The 19,013-nt window shown below is 46.6% G+C and overlaps 2 protein-coding genes across 3 annotated transcripts in view; one reads left to right on the top strand and one right to left on the bottom strand.

Moving 5' to 3' along the window:
• The window catches only part of LOC146855793 (D(4) dopamine receptor-like), an 85,625-nt gene extending 79,260 nt beyond the window's left edge, over nucleotides 1–6,365 (top strand). For both annotated transcript variants that reach the window (XM_085653704.1, XM_085653705.1), the window contains exon 5: nucleotides 5,440–6,365. In XM_085653704.1, the coding sequence (XP_085509830.1) occupies nucleotides 5,440–5,645 (206 nt within the window). In that variant the 3' untranslated portion in view covers nucleotides 5,646–6,365. The remainder of the gene's footprint in view (nucleotides 1–5,439) is intronic.
• A 1,569-nt stretch (nucleotides 6,366–7,934) lies between these two features.
• KCP (kielin cysteine rich BMP regulator) overlaps nucleotides 7,935–19,013 on the bottom strand; it is a 496,613-nt gene continuing 485,534 nt past the window's right edge. The window contains exon 59 of the mRNA XM_085653703.1: nucleotides 7,935–12,329. Coding sequence (XP_085509829.1) covers nucleotides 12,112–12,329 — 218 coding nt within the window. The 3' untranslated portion in view covers nucleotides 7,935–12,111. The remainder of the gene's footprint in view (nucleotides 12,330–19,013) is intronic.

The following is a 19,013-nucleotide window of genomic DNA, read 5'->3' as shown; positions in this document are numbered from 1 at the left end:
GTCTAGGCCAGAGGGCCTACCAGTTGTCAGGCGTAAGGGGGCCTTCTGTCACGGAGCAATCCCAGGGTCCCCCCACAGCAGGAGCGAGTGCAGGCCACGCTACATCCGCAGCTCGCCACTGGGAGAATCAGCGCGCGCCCCCCAGGGCCGAGGCAGGCGTCCGCCAACCCCTGGAGTGGAGGGCGGCCCAGGGAAGGACAAGTGTTCAGCAGGGCTCCTGAGGGCAGTCCCCATGCAGTGATCAGCCGGGGCCCTGGATACCTCCCAGCTCAGGGCCCCGTAATGTGGCAGGGTACAGCAGCCGGAACTCGGCAGACCAGGCAGGCAGCCGGGCCTCCTATAGCCCAGGGGCGGTCCGGCGCAGAAGGATGCCACGTGGCAGGCAGAGAGCGAGAGGCGGCAATGTCGGCGCTCCTCACTTCGCCCAGCGCCAGTAGTTCAGGACAGCACCAGGCAGCAGGCCTCGGTCAGGTCGGGGGCTCCAGGGCAGGCCCCCTCCGCAGTCTTCCGACAGTCCGCACGGCAGAGCCACTCACCCCCGATCTCCGGAGTCACCAGGCAGCCGCCGCGTCATCAGGCCAGGGCAGGCCCCAAAGCCGCGGGACCCAGCAGTCCGTGTCGCCGCGGGGCTCCGGGCAGCACGCAGGGAGCAGCCTCCGCTGGACAGAACGCAGCCGACAGCGCCGTCCTACAGCACGGGAGCACGCCGAGAAGCACACCGCCGTGACCAGCAGGCTCCCCTGGATACTCCGGTGAGGTCTGTTTGCAGGATAGTGAGGGCAGGATGGAGTGAAGGATGTTGAAGTGCCCGGTCGGGCAGGAGCCTCACGATAGTGCGGCCATCTTGGTGTAGCGCCACCTAGCGCCCCCACAGTGCCGGATGCTTGTACGCACTGTGCAATCTTTGCAAACGGCACCATGCAAGCGGGTTCTGGTTTCCTTTTCTGCTGCTTGAGTAGATTTTTACTCGAGCAGCAGCTTTCTCAACGCGAACGGGTAGTTTCTCAACGCGAGCTGTGCGAGCATACGTGACAACTCGCAATGAGAAACCTGACCCCCGCGTTGAGAAATCTCGCTGGGATGTTGATTTTAAACACGCTCGCGCTCGCCAACTTGATGTTGACGATCGCGAACGAGGAATAATCTTGCTTCGAGGTTGATTTTCCTCGCACGTGGTCGCCAACTTGACGTTGACCAATGCGAGCGAGGAAAAAAACTCTGCTCCGCAACGCGAAGCAGAGTTTTTTGGAACTCCGCGATCTCCGCGAAACGCAGAGTGCAGAAAACTCCACGAGTGGAGCGGAGTTCACCGCCCAGGGTTAGTGATTAAACAAGAGACTTCAGATCTTGCTCGGGAATGTAGCAGCAGATTTCCCAAAGAAGGCATAGATGATATTGCACATTCCTGGCCATGATGCTGATTTGGGGTTGAGGATTTAGCCTTTTATCCAGAGTGGCTCACCGGGATCTGGCACTGTCAAAGATGATGGACTTGCTTTTAAGGGTGTTCATGGGGGTGTTTGGGGTGTTACACCCCCACTAATAAATGTATTTTGTGATAAATAGTTGGGTACATCTGTTTTCAGTCGGAAAATTTACACACACAGACCAAAACGCAAACACACTCTCTCCCTCTGTCTGTTTGGAAAGACTCCAAAAATGTTGGTTATTTCACAAAATAATGTTCTTTCTCTCACTTAGTACCCCTACCAATCCACATTCATCTCCCTTATTGATGCCCCTTAAGCCCCTCTTGTGCGCCTTGCTTGTCATATAATGTATGCTAACATTATGTGCCAGCGTGATTGTTGGGAAATCTGAAGCTCACCCCCTCCATTCTTACTGACCAAGCTCCACCTCTGAGGATGTTGAGTGTATACATCCAGCTTTGAATATCCAATGGAGAATTTTAGGAGGAATTCGGTTTTGGAAGGGTTCAATTTTAGATTGTGAAAAGTCATCCAATTTTGAACAGAGTTCAAGTTCCTGTAACAGGTAGGTAAGAAGACAGAATTAACTCCTCAACGCTAAAAGGTGGGTGAAAATGCTTATTAAATCCGACATGTTTGTCAAAGTTGAAGAAAGGTCAAATATGTATGCACTGAACAGCTCCCTGACAGAAAGCATTGTAAAGGAAAAGTGAGTGAAAGCAATTGCCCCCACATGAGTCTGTTAAAGGCAGATGACAAGTACAGAAGGGTTATGGGCAAACATACAGTTGTGGTAATTACAGAAACGAGAACCCTAACTCAAGTCTTCAGCGCAATCAGTTCGAGCCTTGTTCTACAGCAAACAGCTCGAAGACAGGGCACCGCAGAAAAGTAGTCCCGAAAGCATCCACAAATCCTGACGTGGCCTATGGTTGTCTATAGTGACCTTTTAGGAGGCAGTACCTTAATATAAGACATAGAGAAACTGGAGATACTGAAGTTAAAGCCTCTGTAGCTTCAGAAAAGTTACTCTCAGTTGTTGCCACAGTTTTTGTAAAGCCTGAAGAAGATACACAGTGCCGGTGGTGCAGAAATCCAAGGTAGGCTGTGTCTAATACAAGAGGCTCCTTCCATAAGCCCTCTCGGAAGCCAGTACAACATAACTGTCACCATAGAGAATCTCCAACCAGAACACACATTCCACTATAGAACCACAGATGAGAGAAACCTTAAAGACTTGACCGATAACCCAGGATACCATCAGGTGCACAGGTTGTGAGCGTTGCTTGGACAGAAGCCTTGTGTCTAAGAAGGATCGGTTTTGTGAAACACCTGATTAATGACAAGAAGGACAACATGTCCCATGACTTGCTAATGGTGGAAGCCATCTTGAAAGCATAGGGGCAGATTTACAAGCCCCTTGCGCCTCTTTGCGCCGCCATTGCATCACTTTTTTTGACTCAATGACGGCGCAAACAGTGCGCCCTATTTACAATGTGACGCATCTAGGGAGATGCGTCACGTTGTAAAGCCCTGCGTCACATTATACCTGCGTCAGGTATAATGTATACAGGGGGGCGTCCCTATGCAGGAAAGCCTCGTAAAAGTGACCCAGTGAAATCTACAAGATTTCACTGCGTCACTTTTAGGATGCCACTGTGTCAAAACTTTACGCCTGCTTGAAGCAGGCGTAAGGAGTGACGCAGTGTAGTAGGAATAGGCCACAAAATGCATTGCTGGAGTTGCGTCGTGCTTGCGACACGACTCCAGCAATGTGTGACTTTTGCCCCAACAGATGCATCAGAATTTCTGACGCATCTGTCAATCCTTCCGTCATGGTGCGCCGTATTGTAAATACGGAGCATCCATGGTGGCGCAAGCATTTTTTAGGGTGGCGCAAGGAAAGTGACGCATCTCTATAGATGCGTCACTTTCTTGTAAATCTGCCCCATAGAGTGTAAGTTCCTCATGGTCCATAGAATCCTTGCTCTACAATCGTAATAGTTGCAGCAGGTTAGACCCTCTTGATGACATCCTGTCCTTTGTACTTCGGTGAAGTCAATATAAGACATCTTCGGAGCAGAGAAGTATCTTGCAAGGATTTTGCACATGTTGTTTCCATTAGGATTACGAACTGTTTAGCATGAGTTTGTCTTCACAAGGAGTCATCCATTACGATAACAGACTCTAACGCACCTGGGGGCATATTTACAAGCCAGGCGATAAAATTATCGCCGCTTTAGCGGCAGAAAACTGCCGCTAAAACGGCGATAATGTGCTTGATAATATGCTCTATGGAATTCCAATTGAAACCCATGTTAGATGTGAAGGACATCTAACCTTGAGCTTCAATTGAATTCCATAGAGCATATTATCAAGCCCATTATCGCCGTTTTAGCGGCAGTTTTCTGCCGCTAAAGCGGCGATAATTTTATCGCCTGGCTTGTAAATATGCCCCTTGTTTTCTTTCACCAAGAGCCATCCTTTAGGTTTCTGAACTCAATTACATGTACTCTTCTACAGCCAGCAAAAATAGGTTTCAGCAGAAAGGCAAAAACACTATCCAGGGGGACCATACAAGAAAGGGGATTTTCTACAGTGTCCATTAGTGAATATTAAATAACATTTTCTCTAAATCCCTACAATGAGTGGGATTAGCCAAAAATTTGATATAGATGTGTGCGCTGTCTGTTAAGACTGGGCCATTATCTGAAAGCACAAGAAGAAATCAAAGAGTGAGGTAAGGTAGATCTTGAAAAGAGAGAGAGACAGACGTTGGGCTATGCTGTACTCCAGACACGAAGTCTCAGTTGTACAAGCGCCCATCCTATCTGGGTGTGATCTAATCTCTAACAACAATCCGAACCATCCTATGGTTGCATGTGAGGTCTCTGCGATTGTGGCCAGCAAACACAATGACCTTCAATATCAAAGGAAGCAGACACATCTGATACGGCCAGACAAGTGAATCTTCCTTATCGATGATATTATAGGTATCATTCCAAAAGCTGAGCAGAGCTATTTCATTTCAGTGGCCAGAAACCAGATTGTAATTGGGGCAAAAATCCTCCATCTCTGCACTGGTTCACTTCTCCTCCAGCCCTCCCTAGGTGCCTGGCTGGAGCCTATGTCAGGAACACCTACTCGTTCTCTCTCACTTTTTATGGTGTACATTTAAAATATTGGGACACATTGCCCATTTAAGTATCAGATGTCCCTTTCTGAAGGTCCTGATGAGACCCCCAATTCGTCATGGCGACTAATGTCATAACGAACCATTTCTGTACCCTTTGATATCCAAAAGTGACCCCTTTAGGATATTGCTTATTTATTAATGGTCGGTTTTGTATATTAAGAAACCTTTTTGGTTACTGTAATATGTCACATTTTATTTTCTTTCGTTCTTTTTCACATGGAACACTGAGCACTACCTATTTTTCAATACAGATAATACTTGTATAAAACTAAATATTACTTGCATAAAACAAAACAATTGGAGTCCTTTTTGTCTGTGTATAGAATATTCTCCTTTTGACATCCTAATCTGCGTTTGAAATTTGCTATTATTGTGTAATTACTTATCATTTATTCGTACATTGTCCACAAAAAACATTGTTTTTTTGATACATCATGAAGAGAAGGACAGTGTTCTTCTTGACATCGATGGCCCTGGGATCTCAGTGTCTGGTGCAGAAGCATTCCTTGGTGGTCAAGCTGGTTTAATCATGAATTCACTGTATCTCTACGCTTGCATGTCATCAGAGGTGGTGATTGGCACAACCTGAGGGCCCTCAAAAGCTATACATTACTCTGCGTCGAATGACAGGATTTTTAATCAGATGAAACTAGATTTGATGATGTGATTGACTAGATTCAATCACAAAAGTTGAGAATGATAATGGTATTAGAAAGAAGATTCCAGGCTCCATCAGTTCTTCGCGTGACAGTTGTTCCCTGCTTCTGTGAGTTGTGCCTTGTATTGACATTTCCTCTTTGTCTTTCCACACAGGTGTATTCCTAGCTTGTTGGACGCCCTTCTTCGTAGTACATGTGACCAAGGTCCTCTGCACCTTGTCCTGTAACATCGGGCCAAAGCTTATCAGCGTGGTCACATGGCTGGGGTATGTGAACAGTGCCGTCAACCCCATCATCTACACCGCTTTCAACACAGAGTTCCGCAAGGTGTTCCAGAAGCTTCTATGCTGCCAGACATGAGGTTAATAGTTGAGGCAAATACACGTGAAGGGAAAACAATCTCAGTTTCTGGAGGGGGGAGTTGTGCAAGTACTCTTGCTTCTCTCCTACTCCAAAATCACAAGAACAAGAAGGCTCCTTTCAACGGAAAAGAAATTGGTGGATACATTACATTCTGTGATGTAAATTAACATGACTTATTTTTTGCCTTTCTCCATTCTTGGACTTTAATTGAACAAATTTAGAGAAAGACAAGCAGAAGCCTCAAAATTCTGGATCACATAAATGCATTTCAACTGATGATAGCTCCAATCCTTAGTCTACATAATGAGAGCCCAGAAGGAAACAATACAACGCCCATCCTTGGGGAGCTTTACCAGGAACCATCAATAGGGCAAATGAGTGATCTCCCTGGAGTATTCCAAATTCCAATGAAAGTTCAAGGTCCGGTCTTGTCAAGAGAGAGATTGTTTGCCCTCTGCATTAGCCACTTCAAATTAGTACAGGACAGTTTGGGGTAAAAGATATTACTCTGAAAAAACAGAAAGTCACCAGAAACAACAGAAGGTCATGCTTCCTCTGTGCTAGGATCTAGCCATCAACATCTTTGCGACATTGCTGTCAAGGGTGAACCCTCCCCTTTTCCGTATGATGTACTTTTAAGCAGTGCTGTGAAAGGCTACCCTGGTTCTTAAAAGGGACCTACCGTATACTGTACTTGGAATACAGGAACAGGGGCAAAGCATAAATAGAAATATCATCGATTGTGTGCCAAAGAATCTTCCGCTTTGGATCATGAAGAGAAGTGCCATACATCCATATTGACACATACTGAAGGCTCCTGTCATCTTTGCCGGGTCTCCATATATTGGTGGTCGTACGGGTCATCAGTGTTCTGCTATTGGTCAAATATGTATCTGTGGTGTTGCCATAAATCCAAATATATCCATCAGTTCTGTCTACAGAGTAGGATGCACTTTGGAATATGCCCAAAAGTTACAAGTTCATTGCTTAGTGAGGACCTATTGGCTAATTATGAGGGTAGCCACACTTGAAAGGTGGGAGGTGAGGCACAGTTGCAGACCTTATTAAATACAATTGGTAAGAGAATAATGATTGTTGTAACAAGGTCTTATTAACTGACATCTCGCCCCTCCCAAACTTTACTTCTGGAAAAAAAGATATTCTTTGTTAAGAAAGCCACTGCCCTCTAAAAACACCAACACTGAATCTAATTATCCACTCCGGTAACCCATTCAACAAGTACTACAAAAAATGCAGCTGGAGACCAGTATATCAGGGCATTAGTCAATTCTTTATTAGGCTGAAAGTGAGTATAAAAATGGAAATCATCATCACAATAATAAATACAAACAACTGTGAAAATAGAAAAAAGTACAAAAATAATTACGAGTGTATAAAAAACAGTGGTTTTATCATTTCATAAAAATGTCAGCACCATTACACATTTGAAAGCATTGTTGTTGCTCCCGGAAGGAGATTGGTTGTCCTTGCTCCTCAATTCAAACGATCAGCACTGATCTGAAGATGGGGAAGGTCGAAGCCGGCTGAAGGAACCTGAGGAGGCTACACCCCAACATTGCCATACATCCCGCGGGCATTAACAACAGTAATACAGTCTTTGTATTAAAGGCATCAGGCTAGAGGCCATCTGACCATTGATTGGGACATGCCAGAAAACAAGCGTACTGGGTTCATTTGCTGTAGTCATGGCCTCTTGTGAGTGAAGCATTTGTTTTTGAGAGACAAATATGAAAAAGATAGATCTGAAGAGAGCAAAGAGTGGTAGCAGTTACAGAGAATGCAGATTTTTTTAAATAATGTAGACTCCAGTGTGCGATATAGGATCAGTTTCTGGTGGAGTGATATACAGTTGGGAGTCCTCAATGGAACACCACCCATGGGAGGATCATGTTGATCGAGTTCATAAACTAATGGCACTAGTTATTGGCATGACAAGACTCCTGTCTTTAAATCTCTCACTTAGATAAAAGAGTTTGGTAACATAAACCCAGAGCTCCTTACTGAACTGATAATGGGGTTCAAGCCATCAATTATCCACTAACTGTGCGGAAAGTACTTGGTTAACCAGCCAAAGGTAATTTGCTTTTTCAAAAAGAGCAAAATAAAAGGAAACGTAATAATACTGATAGCATTGTAGGCCAATTCACATTCTATTTTGCCAGCTTCCGATGCCATAGTAATCCTACTTGAAGGGTCCTCTTTAATCCTGAAAGCTGGAAACCTACAATATGAATGAACCTAGTAATATAATTTCTGCGAAACTGCATGTCGATTGTTTTCCTCTTTTGAGAAAATAATCTACATATAAAAAACAGCTGTAGTGCTTAGCTGGAATATGGACATAAAGTTGAAAACCATCAGAGTTCTTCAGAAGATGGGACCTCTGACTAATTCTGCACCAGCCCTACAGGCACCATCCTATCTGACAAGGCTCTGGCCTCTCAGTTACCAATAAGCGTCTGATGCACATTGTAAACCTGGCCGTGCCTGGTCATTGAACCAAAGCTTACAGAGAGGTAGACCCCCCCCAGCCACAGAAAGTAAGAGTGAGACGTAGCATAGAACTTTGCATGAATTCTGACTCTTTTTCTGCTCCACATCCTACATAAAGTTAAATGTTTTTCCTGCATTTAAACGCTTGCTGCTTTTCACTTGTGCACTCATTCAGTGCCAGCTCGAGATTTTAAGTATGTCAATATCTTTGAGGTGACATGGTAAGCATCCTGCAGCTACAGGGTTGGTATCTATGACATGTGCTGACACACATATACCAGGAATTTGGATTATTGAAACTCTTTCTGACTGTGATGGTTCAAAGGGCCATGCAATGAACAGGGTCTTCAATGTGAGACTACCTTGAATGAGTAGCAGAATGCTATAACTACCATGAAACGAGTAATCAAACGTACAAAGTGGAGCACAGCGGCGTCTTCAACCTTCTCTACTCGTATGGGGTAAAGTGTTCACCTGCAGACTGTGGGGCTGTGAAAGGATTATTACTGGAAATATTCCCTCATTGCATTCCTATGTGGTGGTCCCTTTTCTGTGCTGGGACAGCACGCAGCCTGGTACCTGGCCCTCTCCTGTGCTAGAGCAGAGCATATGCCCTGGTCATCTCATGAGCTCTAGTGCACATGCCCCGATGCCTGCCTCCTAGGTTATAGATGTGCCAATGTACTCATGCTGTGCTCTTTCCTGTTACAGGTGTGGAGATAACCTGGTGCAAATCCCTTTCTGTATTACAGTAGAGGCCAAGTCCTGATAGCACTCTCTTTCCAATGTTACAGCAGTGCACGTCCTAGTGCCCAGCCATCACCGGCGTAACAGTAGAGCGCATGTGAAGGTGCCTGGCCTCCCTGGTGATACAGCAAAGTGCATATCCCCGTGTTCAGTCCTCATCTCTGCTACAGCATGGCATGTCCTGATGTATGTTACAACAGTGCCCATCTTCTAGCCCCCAGCTCTGTTCTATGTCCCAAGAATGCCCCTGTCTTGCTGCGAGGGTAGGGGAACCCTTTGGGGCAAATTCGAATGTAGAGGAGTAGTGTAAGCAAAAGTATATTCTGCTACTGTTCTCAACAAAGCTAAAAGATCAGTAGTTCCCACCACTACATCTTCCACACACAAACCTTTAGGAAGCAGTCAATAAAGGGATTCTAAAAGCTTACCCTAATCCATAAATCAGAAAGTCGTCAGCAACATGGATAAAGTTCATAAACTCCATATCTGGGGTAAACGTGTTGCTGGAAAATTCGTATTCTTGGCAGAATCCTGGGTGGCCTTCCGCGAGGTCTGGCTACTGGACTGCAACTGGCCCCAATGACGGGAGAAGAGGACGGTCTTCACCCTCTTGGTGTAAGTTGGTCAGTCACTTGCCTTTCCCATGGGGCAGGTAGCTGCAGTAGTGGAGTGATGGGGGTAGGTTCAGATCATAGGACCAGGATGATGCAGCTTCCTTAAACATCATAATTGGTGAGTGGTCCTCAAGTCTTGTGAGCAGTTTCCAGTCAACCCTCACCTGCTCCAGCCCTTAATGTAAATACATTTACAATCATCTGCACCCAACTAATCAAGACTGTAGTGCGCAAAGGCCAGCAGATTCAGGCTTGGCAGATTGTCTAATCACCACGAGGTGTTCAGAATCAAGTCATAACTCACACATTTGTCTAACAAATTCAAAGAAGATAGCGAAAGAAGGAGCAAAGTTTGTCTTTGATACACACCCTAGTGCAGGCGATAGCCCGTGGGGCTCTGCGGCTGGGATCTGAAGGAGATAAAAGATTACAATTCTGGAAATGGAGGCTCAGAGAGTACTTCACTTTAGGATTCACATTCCAAAGAAGTACCTTGCCTGGCACATTGTGACTTTTTTTATTTGAAAACTACAAGAAGGCTGACCAGAGAGTGTCTCTATACATTACAGGCGTGAACGATGCTGGTTATAAAAAACCCTAGCAGATTCTCTAGCACGACATGACAGGGAGAGGTGTGGCACAGTGGCCAGAGCGGCTGACTCTGGAGTGCGGGGAACACGGTTCGATCTCCGGTGATAGCTCAGCATCATGTGACTCTGGGCAATAGCTCACTTAATCTCCCTGACGACCCCCAGCGCCTTAAAACCCTTAAGGAGGTGATATGTTTCCGCTTTACAAATAGGAATTATTATTACATGACACTTGTGCAGACAAAACTTCTTGACTTCGGACACCACAAAAACCCTATGCATGAGCAGGACCACGGTTCTGACTAGATCTTCACTACAGGCCTTGTGATGCTGGAGCAGGAAACACTTGATGATATCTATTTTTGAATTGCTGGTGAGCATGGTCAGCAATAGAGGAGTGATTGGGGGTGTTTGTGAAGTCAGAGATGACAGGAAATAGGTTGGTGAAAAGGGGATTTTCCATCCCCAGGGTGGGGGGTTTCTGCAGATTAGTGGTCAAGTCCTTGCAGTGAAGTCTGGAGCCAGTGATTTCTTTCCCATCCCTTCCAATGGTGCACCACTGTGACTGATGATATGAGGGGTGTTGCGCCTGGTTCTGGAGTAGCTAGAGAATGAGCAGGGTGTAGGTAAAGAGTTATCAGGAGTAAAATGAAGCCAGTGGGGAAAGGGAGAGTGCGGGAGGAGATGGGGATTTGGTAAGAGGACTGAGTGACACAGACTAAAGGGATAATGGGAAAAACATGTTGTCGGGGACAGCGAAAGAAGAAAAATGGTGGAAGAAAGGTTGATAGGACAAGGAGAAGAGAGACATGAGAATAGGGGAGAAAAAAGAGGAAAAGAGTGAAAGACAAATGGGAAGATGGGACGAAAGGCAGAACCCACCAGATGAAATAAGACAAGAGAGTAAATAAGAGAGGTGAAAATATAAGATGACATAGGGTGAATGGGAGAAAGAGGTGGTGGGAAGATTTAGTTAGCGGTAGAGAATGGAATGGAGAAGAAAACAATGTGAGATTATATTGCACGAAGCGAGATGGAAAGTAAATAGATTAAATGAGTGACGAGTAGTTAGTGGATGCTGTGGAGAAAGGAGAACTTTGTAAGAAGGAGGAAATGGTGTAGAGAAAGTTAATTAAATCGAGGGTTGTGAAAAGAGGAGGAAGAAATTGGAAAAGTAAACATGAAATGAAGATAAAAAGTTACAAGTAGAAAAGAGAACAAAAATGGCAAGAGCAAGGTGTTTGAAAAATAAAAAGGCACAACTTGGGCCCAAGCGAGACTTGTGGGGCCCAAGCAACACTTAGGCCCCTCAGAGCTCAAGTACCATTGATGGGTGTGTGAGTCCTGTAGAATGAAAACTGTTTGCCATGGCACATGTCCAGCATAAGAGAATTTGGGGGTTGTGATCAGGCTCTAGAGAGCAAGGCAACATTGTGTTTTGTACATAGTGACAGTGACGTTGAAGAGCACACCATTTACACTGCAGTCACGGGACGCTGCAGCGTGCACGTTACAAGCACCGACGACAGCAGCTTGCACTTGACTCGAATAATGCGGTATCCATCACATAAACTACAATGTGGTGGACACTGCAGTGTCCACTACACAAGCTGCAGTGTTGAGGCAGGTCACCTGTGTGTACCAGCTCGGATGCACTGGCATGGACATGGCACCGTATTCCACATAAGTTACTGCTGCACACATACCACACAATTGTCAGCGACAAAGACTTGTCTGCTCCAGACAGTGTATTATACACAAACTGCAGAGGCACTGACTTGGTCGCATCTCTGTAAACTGCAGGGGCCTCGATTGTAGAGTGTGCACCACACAAGGCGCATTGGCATGGACATTGCCGTGTATACTACACAAGGCAGAGTGTGCAATTTAAGCTGCAGTTCCATAGATCCTGCTCCCGCACAATCTTCACTGGTGCAGCACTGACAGCATGGACGGTTCAGGCTGTGGCTGCCAGTTTGCTGCCTTTGTTGATTGACCTCACAGGCTTCCATAGATGATTTTCGGGCAGGCTTCGGGGAAGATGCAGTGCGAGTCATGCTCCACCAGGCCTGCAGGGCACTGGCACCCCGGTACACACGGTTTAAAGCAGTGAGACTCTATCGTACCTAGGGGCACATCCTTGTTAAAACACGTCTTTGGGCACGGTGGGCCACACTCGTCGAACACAAAGCCTCGGTCGTGAGGGCAGCCAACAGCTGTGAAGAGAAGAGAGGGATCAGACGTGAGTGCACTTTCGCAACCACATGACGCAAGTGAGTAACTCACGGCAAACAAACACTGGCAATGGACAACATACAATGGTTGGCTCGGCAAGACCAGAGTGCTCGCTATGTGGACAGTCAACTAGTAAACACTGGATCAATGGCAGACGAAAGATACATTGTAATTTGCATCTAATACTTAACCGCTCATTACATTCAACGCTGTAACAATCACACTGAGACAGTCAGATATAACTATTTTAGTTACACACGCTGTATATAGTGAAAGCAATTCCAATACCAGAGCTTCCCGGCTGAAACAGAACATAACCAATGTTTTTTGTGCCCAAAGGGAGAGCACATAGATGTAGCACAGAGATACAGGAAAAAGGACCATACAAAGAATATTAGCAACTGTAATAAGTTAAAAAAAAAAGAGTATCTTCAGCATTGCAGGGCTTACGGGGAGGAAGGTGGGCGCATGTGAATCTAGAGAACTGCATGCCACAAACAGATGCTTACAGGGTAGTAACACTGTCCATCTGTGGCATGTGTAGCTGTAGATACCCATGCTGTACATAGACTGTAGAACAGTCCTCCCTTAAGCGGGGGCTAGCCCCAGGATGTTGCAAAAGCCTAGAAAAGTGTACGTAGCACAGCCTTCCAGTCAGAGACCGCACTAGGGTTGGTAGGTTTTCAGGGGGCACCTCTGAGAGGCCCTCTGAGAATCCAAAACTTGCATCAGTGTGGGTTTGTTAAGAGGAATTATTTGGTGCTTCTTGCTCCTCGGTTCTAGTGAAGCCATCATGGTGCTGGGGAACTCGAGATGTCGAGTTTCCAGCCCATGTACGGTCTGTGGCTTCCCTGGCACTTACAATATTAAGAATAGACATTAATATTGTAGGGGTATGTCTGATCATGCAGATATGCCCACACCTGAGATATTGTGCACCCTGCCTTAGGGCTTGTAAGTTCTGCTAGAGCAGTGACTTACCTATACCTTAGGCAGTGCTGCTTGACATGGCACACATGCAGTGTGCCATGTCGGCTCTGCCATGTTTCTATGCACCAAGGCTTGCAGGCTGCAGTGGCAGTTTGCATGGCCTTGGTGAGGGTCCCTAGAGACCCTCTTCAGTCCCAATGCCCTAGGTACCAGGGGTATCATTTATGAGGGACTTACACGGGGGTCTGAAGGGGTGGCAATCGTGGTACAGTTTTACGGAAAGAACACTGGTACTGGGATCCTGGTTAGCAGAGACCCAGTACTCTACAGTCAAAATTGCTTCAAAATCCAGGCAAAAAGTGTGTGTTAGGGGGTACTGCATCACTTTCCTACATCAGCCCTGGCCCAAAGACCAGGAGACTCAGCGAAACCTGGGATAGGTTTCCTAGTCTGCCAGACAAGGAAGAGTAGAGGAAGTGGTTTGAATGTTTCAGGGCCTACTCTGCCTTACATCCTTCTGTCCAGGTCAGGCCGTTTGAGGGGCTGGCCTACCTCAACCGTTTCAGGACCTAACTTACAATATCCCTTTCCTAACTCTTTAGTGTCCTTACCCAATCTTTTTAGTTTGAGATCAGTGGTGTCCACCTCTGCAATTTCTAACTTAGCCTGGGCAACACGTAGTCTACCCAAAGAGGTCACCCACAACTTGAGTAACCCCACCGTGACCAACAGGGTCAGTGGGACTAACATGCTATTAGGCATGGGATCAGACCACCGTGCCAAGAACAGTGCAGTCATAAAGGCTAGCACCCAGCAGAGGCCACTGACAGCTGTCAGTGCCCAGCACCACACCTTTAGCTCTTCACTGATGGGTGAAAAGGCTAACACATAGGTTTCTTGGGGTTCTGGTTGCCTGTCTGCTGCTTTAGAGTGGGGAGTTACTACCTCCTGTAGCAAACACATATCTTCCACTCTCTTTTCTATCAGCTGAGGAGACACCAACTTAGGCTGAACAGTTGCCTGACTAGTTGGGTCTTTTTGTGGGGCAAGGAGGACTTCACCAGTGCCAACTTTGGAGTTCTCCCCTACTGGTGTTAAATCTCCTTGGCTCACTGGAACTGTGGCTAACAGTTGCCCACCTTTCCTACATTTTCTCTTCCTCTTGTTCTTTTGGAGCTTACCTGCACTAGCTGCAGGTTCAGCCCCCAGAATCCTTGGGTAAGGCCTAGCACAGGACCAGGGCCTCACTTTGGATTAGAGCAACCTCTGGGTGGTCATTCCCAAGGAGACAGTCAAGGGGGAGGTCTTTATTGATTACCTTCCTTCTACAACTAAGGGACCCAGCTATTTCTAGGGGCACTACAGCCACAGGCCCAACAGGGACATCCCCTGGGATAGCCCTTACTTTGTTTGTTTCCCCTTGGATATACTAGTTTGAGAGTACCAACCTGCCATGCACCACAGTGTGACTGGCACAGGTATCTCAGGGCAGTGGCTGGGATTCCATTCGCTAGTAGTTGGTGGAAGTGTCTACTGCCCTCTGGAACCCCCAACTCACCTTTTGGGCTCACTTTCCAGTTGAAGGCTAGGAGGACTTCCTTATCTGAGGAACCACCCTCAAATGCTACACTGGCAACCCCTGGAGTTAAACTAGGGGTTTGGATGCTAGGACAGAAGGGGTCCTTGGATAGGTGCCCTGTCTTGATGCAGTTAGGGCACCAAGCTTTTTTGGGGACTCACTTCTTACCCTGGTACCATTTTTATTTTGTGATGAGTCTCTGGGCCCACTAGCCTGGTCAGAGTTTTGGGTGCTTACAGGAGACACCTTACTTTTATCTTTTTCAGAGTGCCCTACTGTCTTTTCTGGGTGGTGGGGACTTTTTGGCCTCAGTCTTTTGGTCACCCGCACCATATCTAGTTTTGGATACTCTGGTTCTTACCCAATGATCAGCCTTCTTCCCTAGCTCTTGGGAAGAGACTGGCCCCAGGTGTACTAGATATTGATGCAACTTTTCTTCCAAACAATTACTCATCAGATATTCTTTCACTATCAAATGATAAAGTCCATCATAATCATGCACATTGTTACCGTCTAACGAAACTCCTAGTGATTTCACTGAGTAGTCTACAAAATCTACTCGGGTCTGCCTCTCGGTTTTTCAAGCCTCCCTGAATCTGATCCTATAATCCTCAGTAGGGAATCCAGAGCCCTCGATTACCCTTCATGAGGTCAGAGGATTCAGCTTCTTTCTCATTCAGTGTCAGAGGTCTATCGATGCACTTTCCTAAGAACATTTCCTACAGGATAGCACTCCACTGCTTCTTGTGGACCTGTCTGCTAAGACAGGCTCTCTTAAAGCAATGAACCACTTGGTGATATCAGCATCCTCAAATAATTTTTGGACAATCCCTCTGGGGATGTTAGGGTCAAAAGAATCTATTTGCTCCCTATTTATTATTTTGCTGCCACCAGAGATGGGTCCTAAGCCCATCTCAGCTCTTTCTTTTTCCTTGGCCAGGAGTTTAGCCTTTAATGCTATCCTCTTGGCCAGTTTCTGAAGATCAGCATCTGCAGTGTCTCCCTCCTCTAGAACACTACTGGGGTCACTTCCAGTGGTGTTGCTATCTGAGGAGATAGTGATGGATTCTACACCCTCCTCTCCCTCTTGGGACCCATCATCTTCTTCCCTTTGGGGGAAGTTTTACTTGCCAGTGCCATAGCGTTCTCTGCCACCAACTGCTGTATATGGGATTTTGTGGGTTTAGGACCCATGGCAGGTTTCCATGCCTTGCACAGCTTTTTGAGTTGTGGAACACTCAGGTGTGCATAGAGGGGCAGGTTAAGCTCCTGGGAGGTCCCTGGGTTCTCAGACATGGTGTTTAAAGTTGCTAGGAATGTATTAGGAACTCATAAAATGCTAAGGACCTAACTACTTTACAGACTTTTAATTTCTAAACAGTGGTGACTTAACAGAGGCCCTAACACTAGTTTAAAGTAAATTTGGAAAAATCGCACATTGAAAAAATATTTTAGCTAAAGACAATTTTGGATTTCCTCTTGTGAAATCACTTATTAATTAAGTGGTACAGCACTACCGCTATACTACTAATGTAGGAAGCTGGCACTTTATCTGATATACCACTAAGTGGTTATATCGTGTAAAGAGTCCAGCGATTCCCCCAGAAGTGTACAGGGCTCAATGCAAACCCAAAGTGCTCTATTTGTGGTAGTGTGGGCGAGCAGCCTTAGGCCTAACACAGAGGAGTGTAATACATATGTTATACACACAGTGACCAATAAATGACACATGACTCAAAAAGGAGATCCACACCAATTTTATAAAAATTAGCTTCTTTCAAAATGTATTTCAAGACCAAGACGTATGTTAAAAGGTAAGTACGTTTAAAAAAAAATACTTTTCACTTTCAGAAATAGACAGAGCAATTTATTTCAGTTCAGCAATGTTAACCTATGGGAGTAAAACAAGAATTCAGTTTTGCAGGTAAGTACTCAACTTACAAATCCATTCTTCGGGATCTGTGGCCAACACCAGGCAGGGTACAGTTTAGCACCAAGACTGCACCACCAGCGGCCACAGGCGTAGCCGGGGTGCAGAGGTCAAACTCTGGGTCGAGTAAAGCAGTGTCAGGGGTCAATCTCCTGGAGTTAAGGTAAGCACAGGGTGGCCCGAGGCAGCATAAAACTTAGACCCTCAGCGGCATAGGGGCAGGCCGGTAGCAGAGTGCCAACACAGCATCGGAGGCCCAATTCAACTCAATGGGGGGGATCGGTTTTGAAAAGAGGCTGCAGGCTCGGGCCAGGAGACTAAACGAAGAAGACCCACAGCTGCCCAGGTAAGTTCTGATGTTAGGGGATGTAGGACACCATTTGTCAAGCTCCCCAAGGCTCAGGGGACTCGGGTGTAGGGGTGTCCTTTAGTGTCAGGAAACAGCTTACCGGCCAGGTCGCGGTCAAGGGGAGGCTTCGGTTTGAGGCTAGTAAGGGTCAGCCCATGGTAGACTCTGGCTCAGAATCGCTGGAGAACCTTTGCAGGACCCGTGGGCCAGCCACTTGGATTCAGGCCTTGGGCGTCGGGTGCAGAGGTGGGTTCAGAGGCGGTTTCACGGTTCTTCATGGCAGAGTTCTTTGTTCTTTAAAGTTGGTTTCTTCTGGATAAGTCCACTGTCCCACAGGAGATTTAGAATCTTTGTTGAAGGCAGGCAGTCCTCCTAGGGTTTTGGAGGTCGCTGAGTCTGTAGGACAAGTCGCCTTTGTAGCAAAGGGGAAAAAGCAGCAGCAGACAGGCCGGCAGGGCTGGCGACAAGTCAGTCACCAGTCCTTTTTTCTTGCTGGTGTGGCTCTTCGGCGTCCAGGCTGCGTAGGTTGTCAGAAACCTGATTTCAGGGTCTGAGTGTGCCACCTAAATATTAGATTTAGGGGCGTTACAGGGAAGTGACAAATAGGGGCCAATGTGTTCCTTACCTGGGGTGTCTACACCTTCTATTATGCCACCCTCCTGTGGGAGGGGGCATAGCCCTAGAACTGATTGGATAAGTCCAACTGTCTTCAAGATGGTGGGCACTTAAGAATGTCCTTTACTTCACCTCCATCACCTGAGGGGTGGAGTTGACGAAGGGGGGCACACTTCCTCTTCTCACTTAGTTCTCCCACCAAACGTGGGGGTTTGAACCAGGGGCTGCCATCTGCTGCTAGCAGCAGAGGCTGGGGCTGCATTACAAAGGCGGCAAAGCCTTAGAAGCTTCCCTCTCGAGCACTGTGCTCATCCTGGGGGAGGAGGTGTGACACCTCAGCCCAGGATGGGATTTGTTTCTGGCCTCAGAAAGAAGGGGCTCTTGACCCAGGGATCCAGAAACATGTCTGTTGGTGTTAGGTTGCCCAAAGCCAGTCAGAGACCACACCAGGGTGCATAGGTTTCACGGGTACCTCTGAAGTGCTCTTTGAGTACATGTTTTAATAAATCTCACAGTGGCATCAGTGTGGATTTATTACAAGGAGCTGTTTGGCACTAAACACTCCTGGTTTCAGTGAAAGCATCATGGTGCTGGGGAACTCGAGTTGTTGAGTTTCCAGCACATGTACTCCTCATGGCTTCCCTGGCACTTACAATATTTAAGAATTGACTTAAGTATTGTAGGAGCATATCTACCCCTTTAGATATGCCCTAACGTGTGGTATAGTGCACCCTGCCTTAGGGCTGTAAGGCCAGCTAAAGGGGTGGCTCTCCTATACCTACATGCAGACCCAGTGGTCCAGAAACATGTCTGGTGGTGATAGGCTGCCTAAAGCCAGCCAGAGACCACACCAGGGTTGGTAGGTTTTCACGGGGTACCTCTGAGGTGCCCTCTGAGTACGTTTTAATAAATCTCACAATAACATCACTATGACTTTATTAAGTGGAGTTCATTGGTACCAAATACTACAGGGCTCAGTGAAGCCATCATGGTGCTGGGGAACTCAAGTTGTTGAGTTTCCATCCCATGTACTCTTTATCGCTTCCCTGGCACTTACAATATTAAGAATAGACATAAATATTGTAGACGTATATCTGCTCATGCAGATATGCCCACACCTGGATATAGTGCACCCTGGCTTAGGACTTGTAAGGCCTGCTAGAGGAGTGACTTACCTATACCTTAGGCAGTGCTGCTTGTCGATTTTGTCGTTTTTCTCTGCACCTAGGCATGCAGGATGCAGTGGCAGTTTGCATGGCCTT

The sequence above is a fragment of the Triturus cristatus genome, chromosome 4_1 (genome assembly GCF_964204655.1).
Source record: "Triturus cristatus chromosome 4_1, aTriCri1.1, whole genome shotgun sequence".
Classification (NCBI taxonomy): domain Eukaryota; kingdom Metazoa; phylum Chordata; class Amphibia; order Caudata; family Salamandridae; genus Triturus; species Triturus cristatus.
The sequence above is the reverse complement of the archived record's forward strand: the minus strand, read 5'-3'. Positions and strand labels throughout refer to the sequence as shown.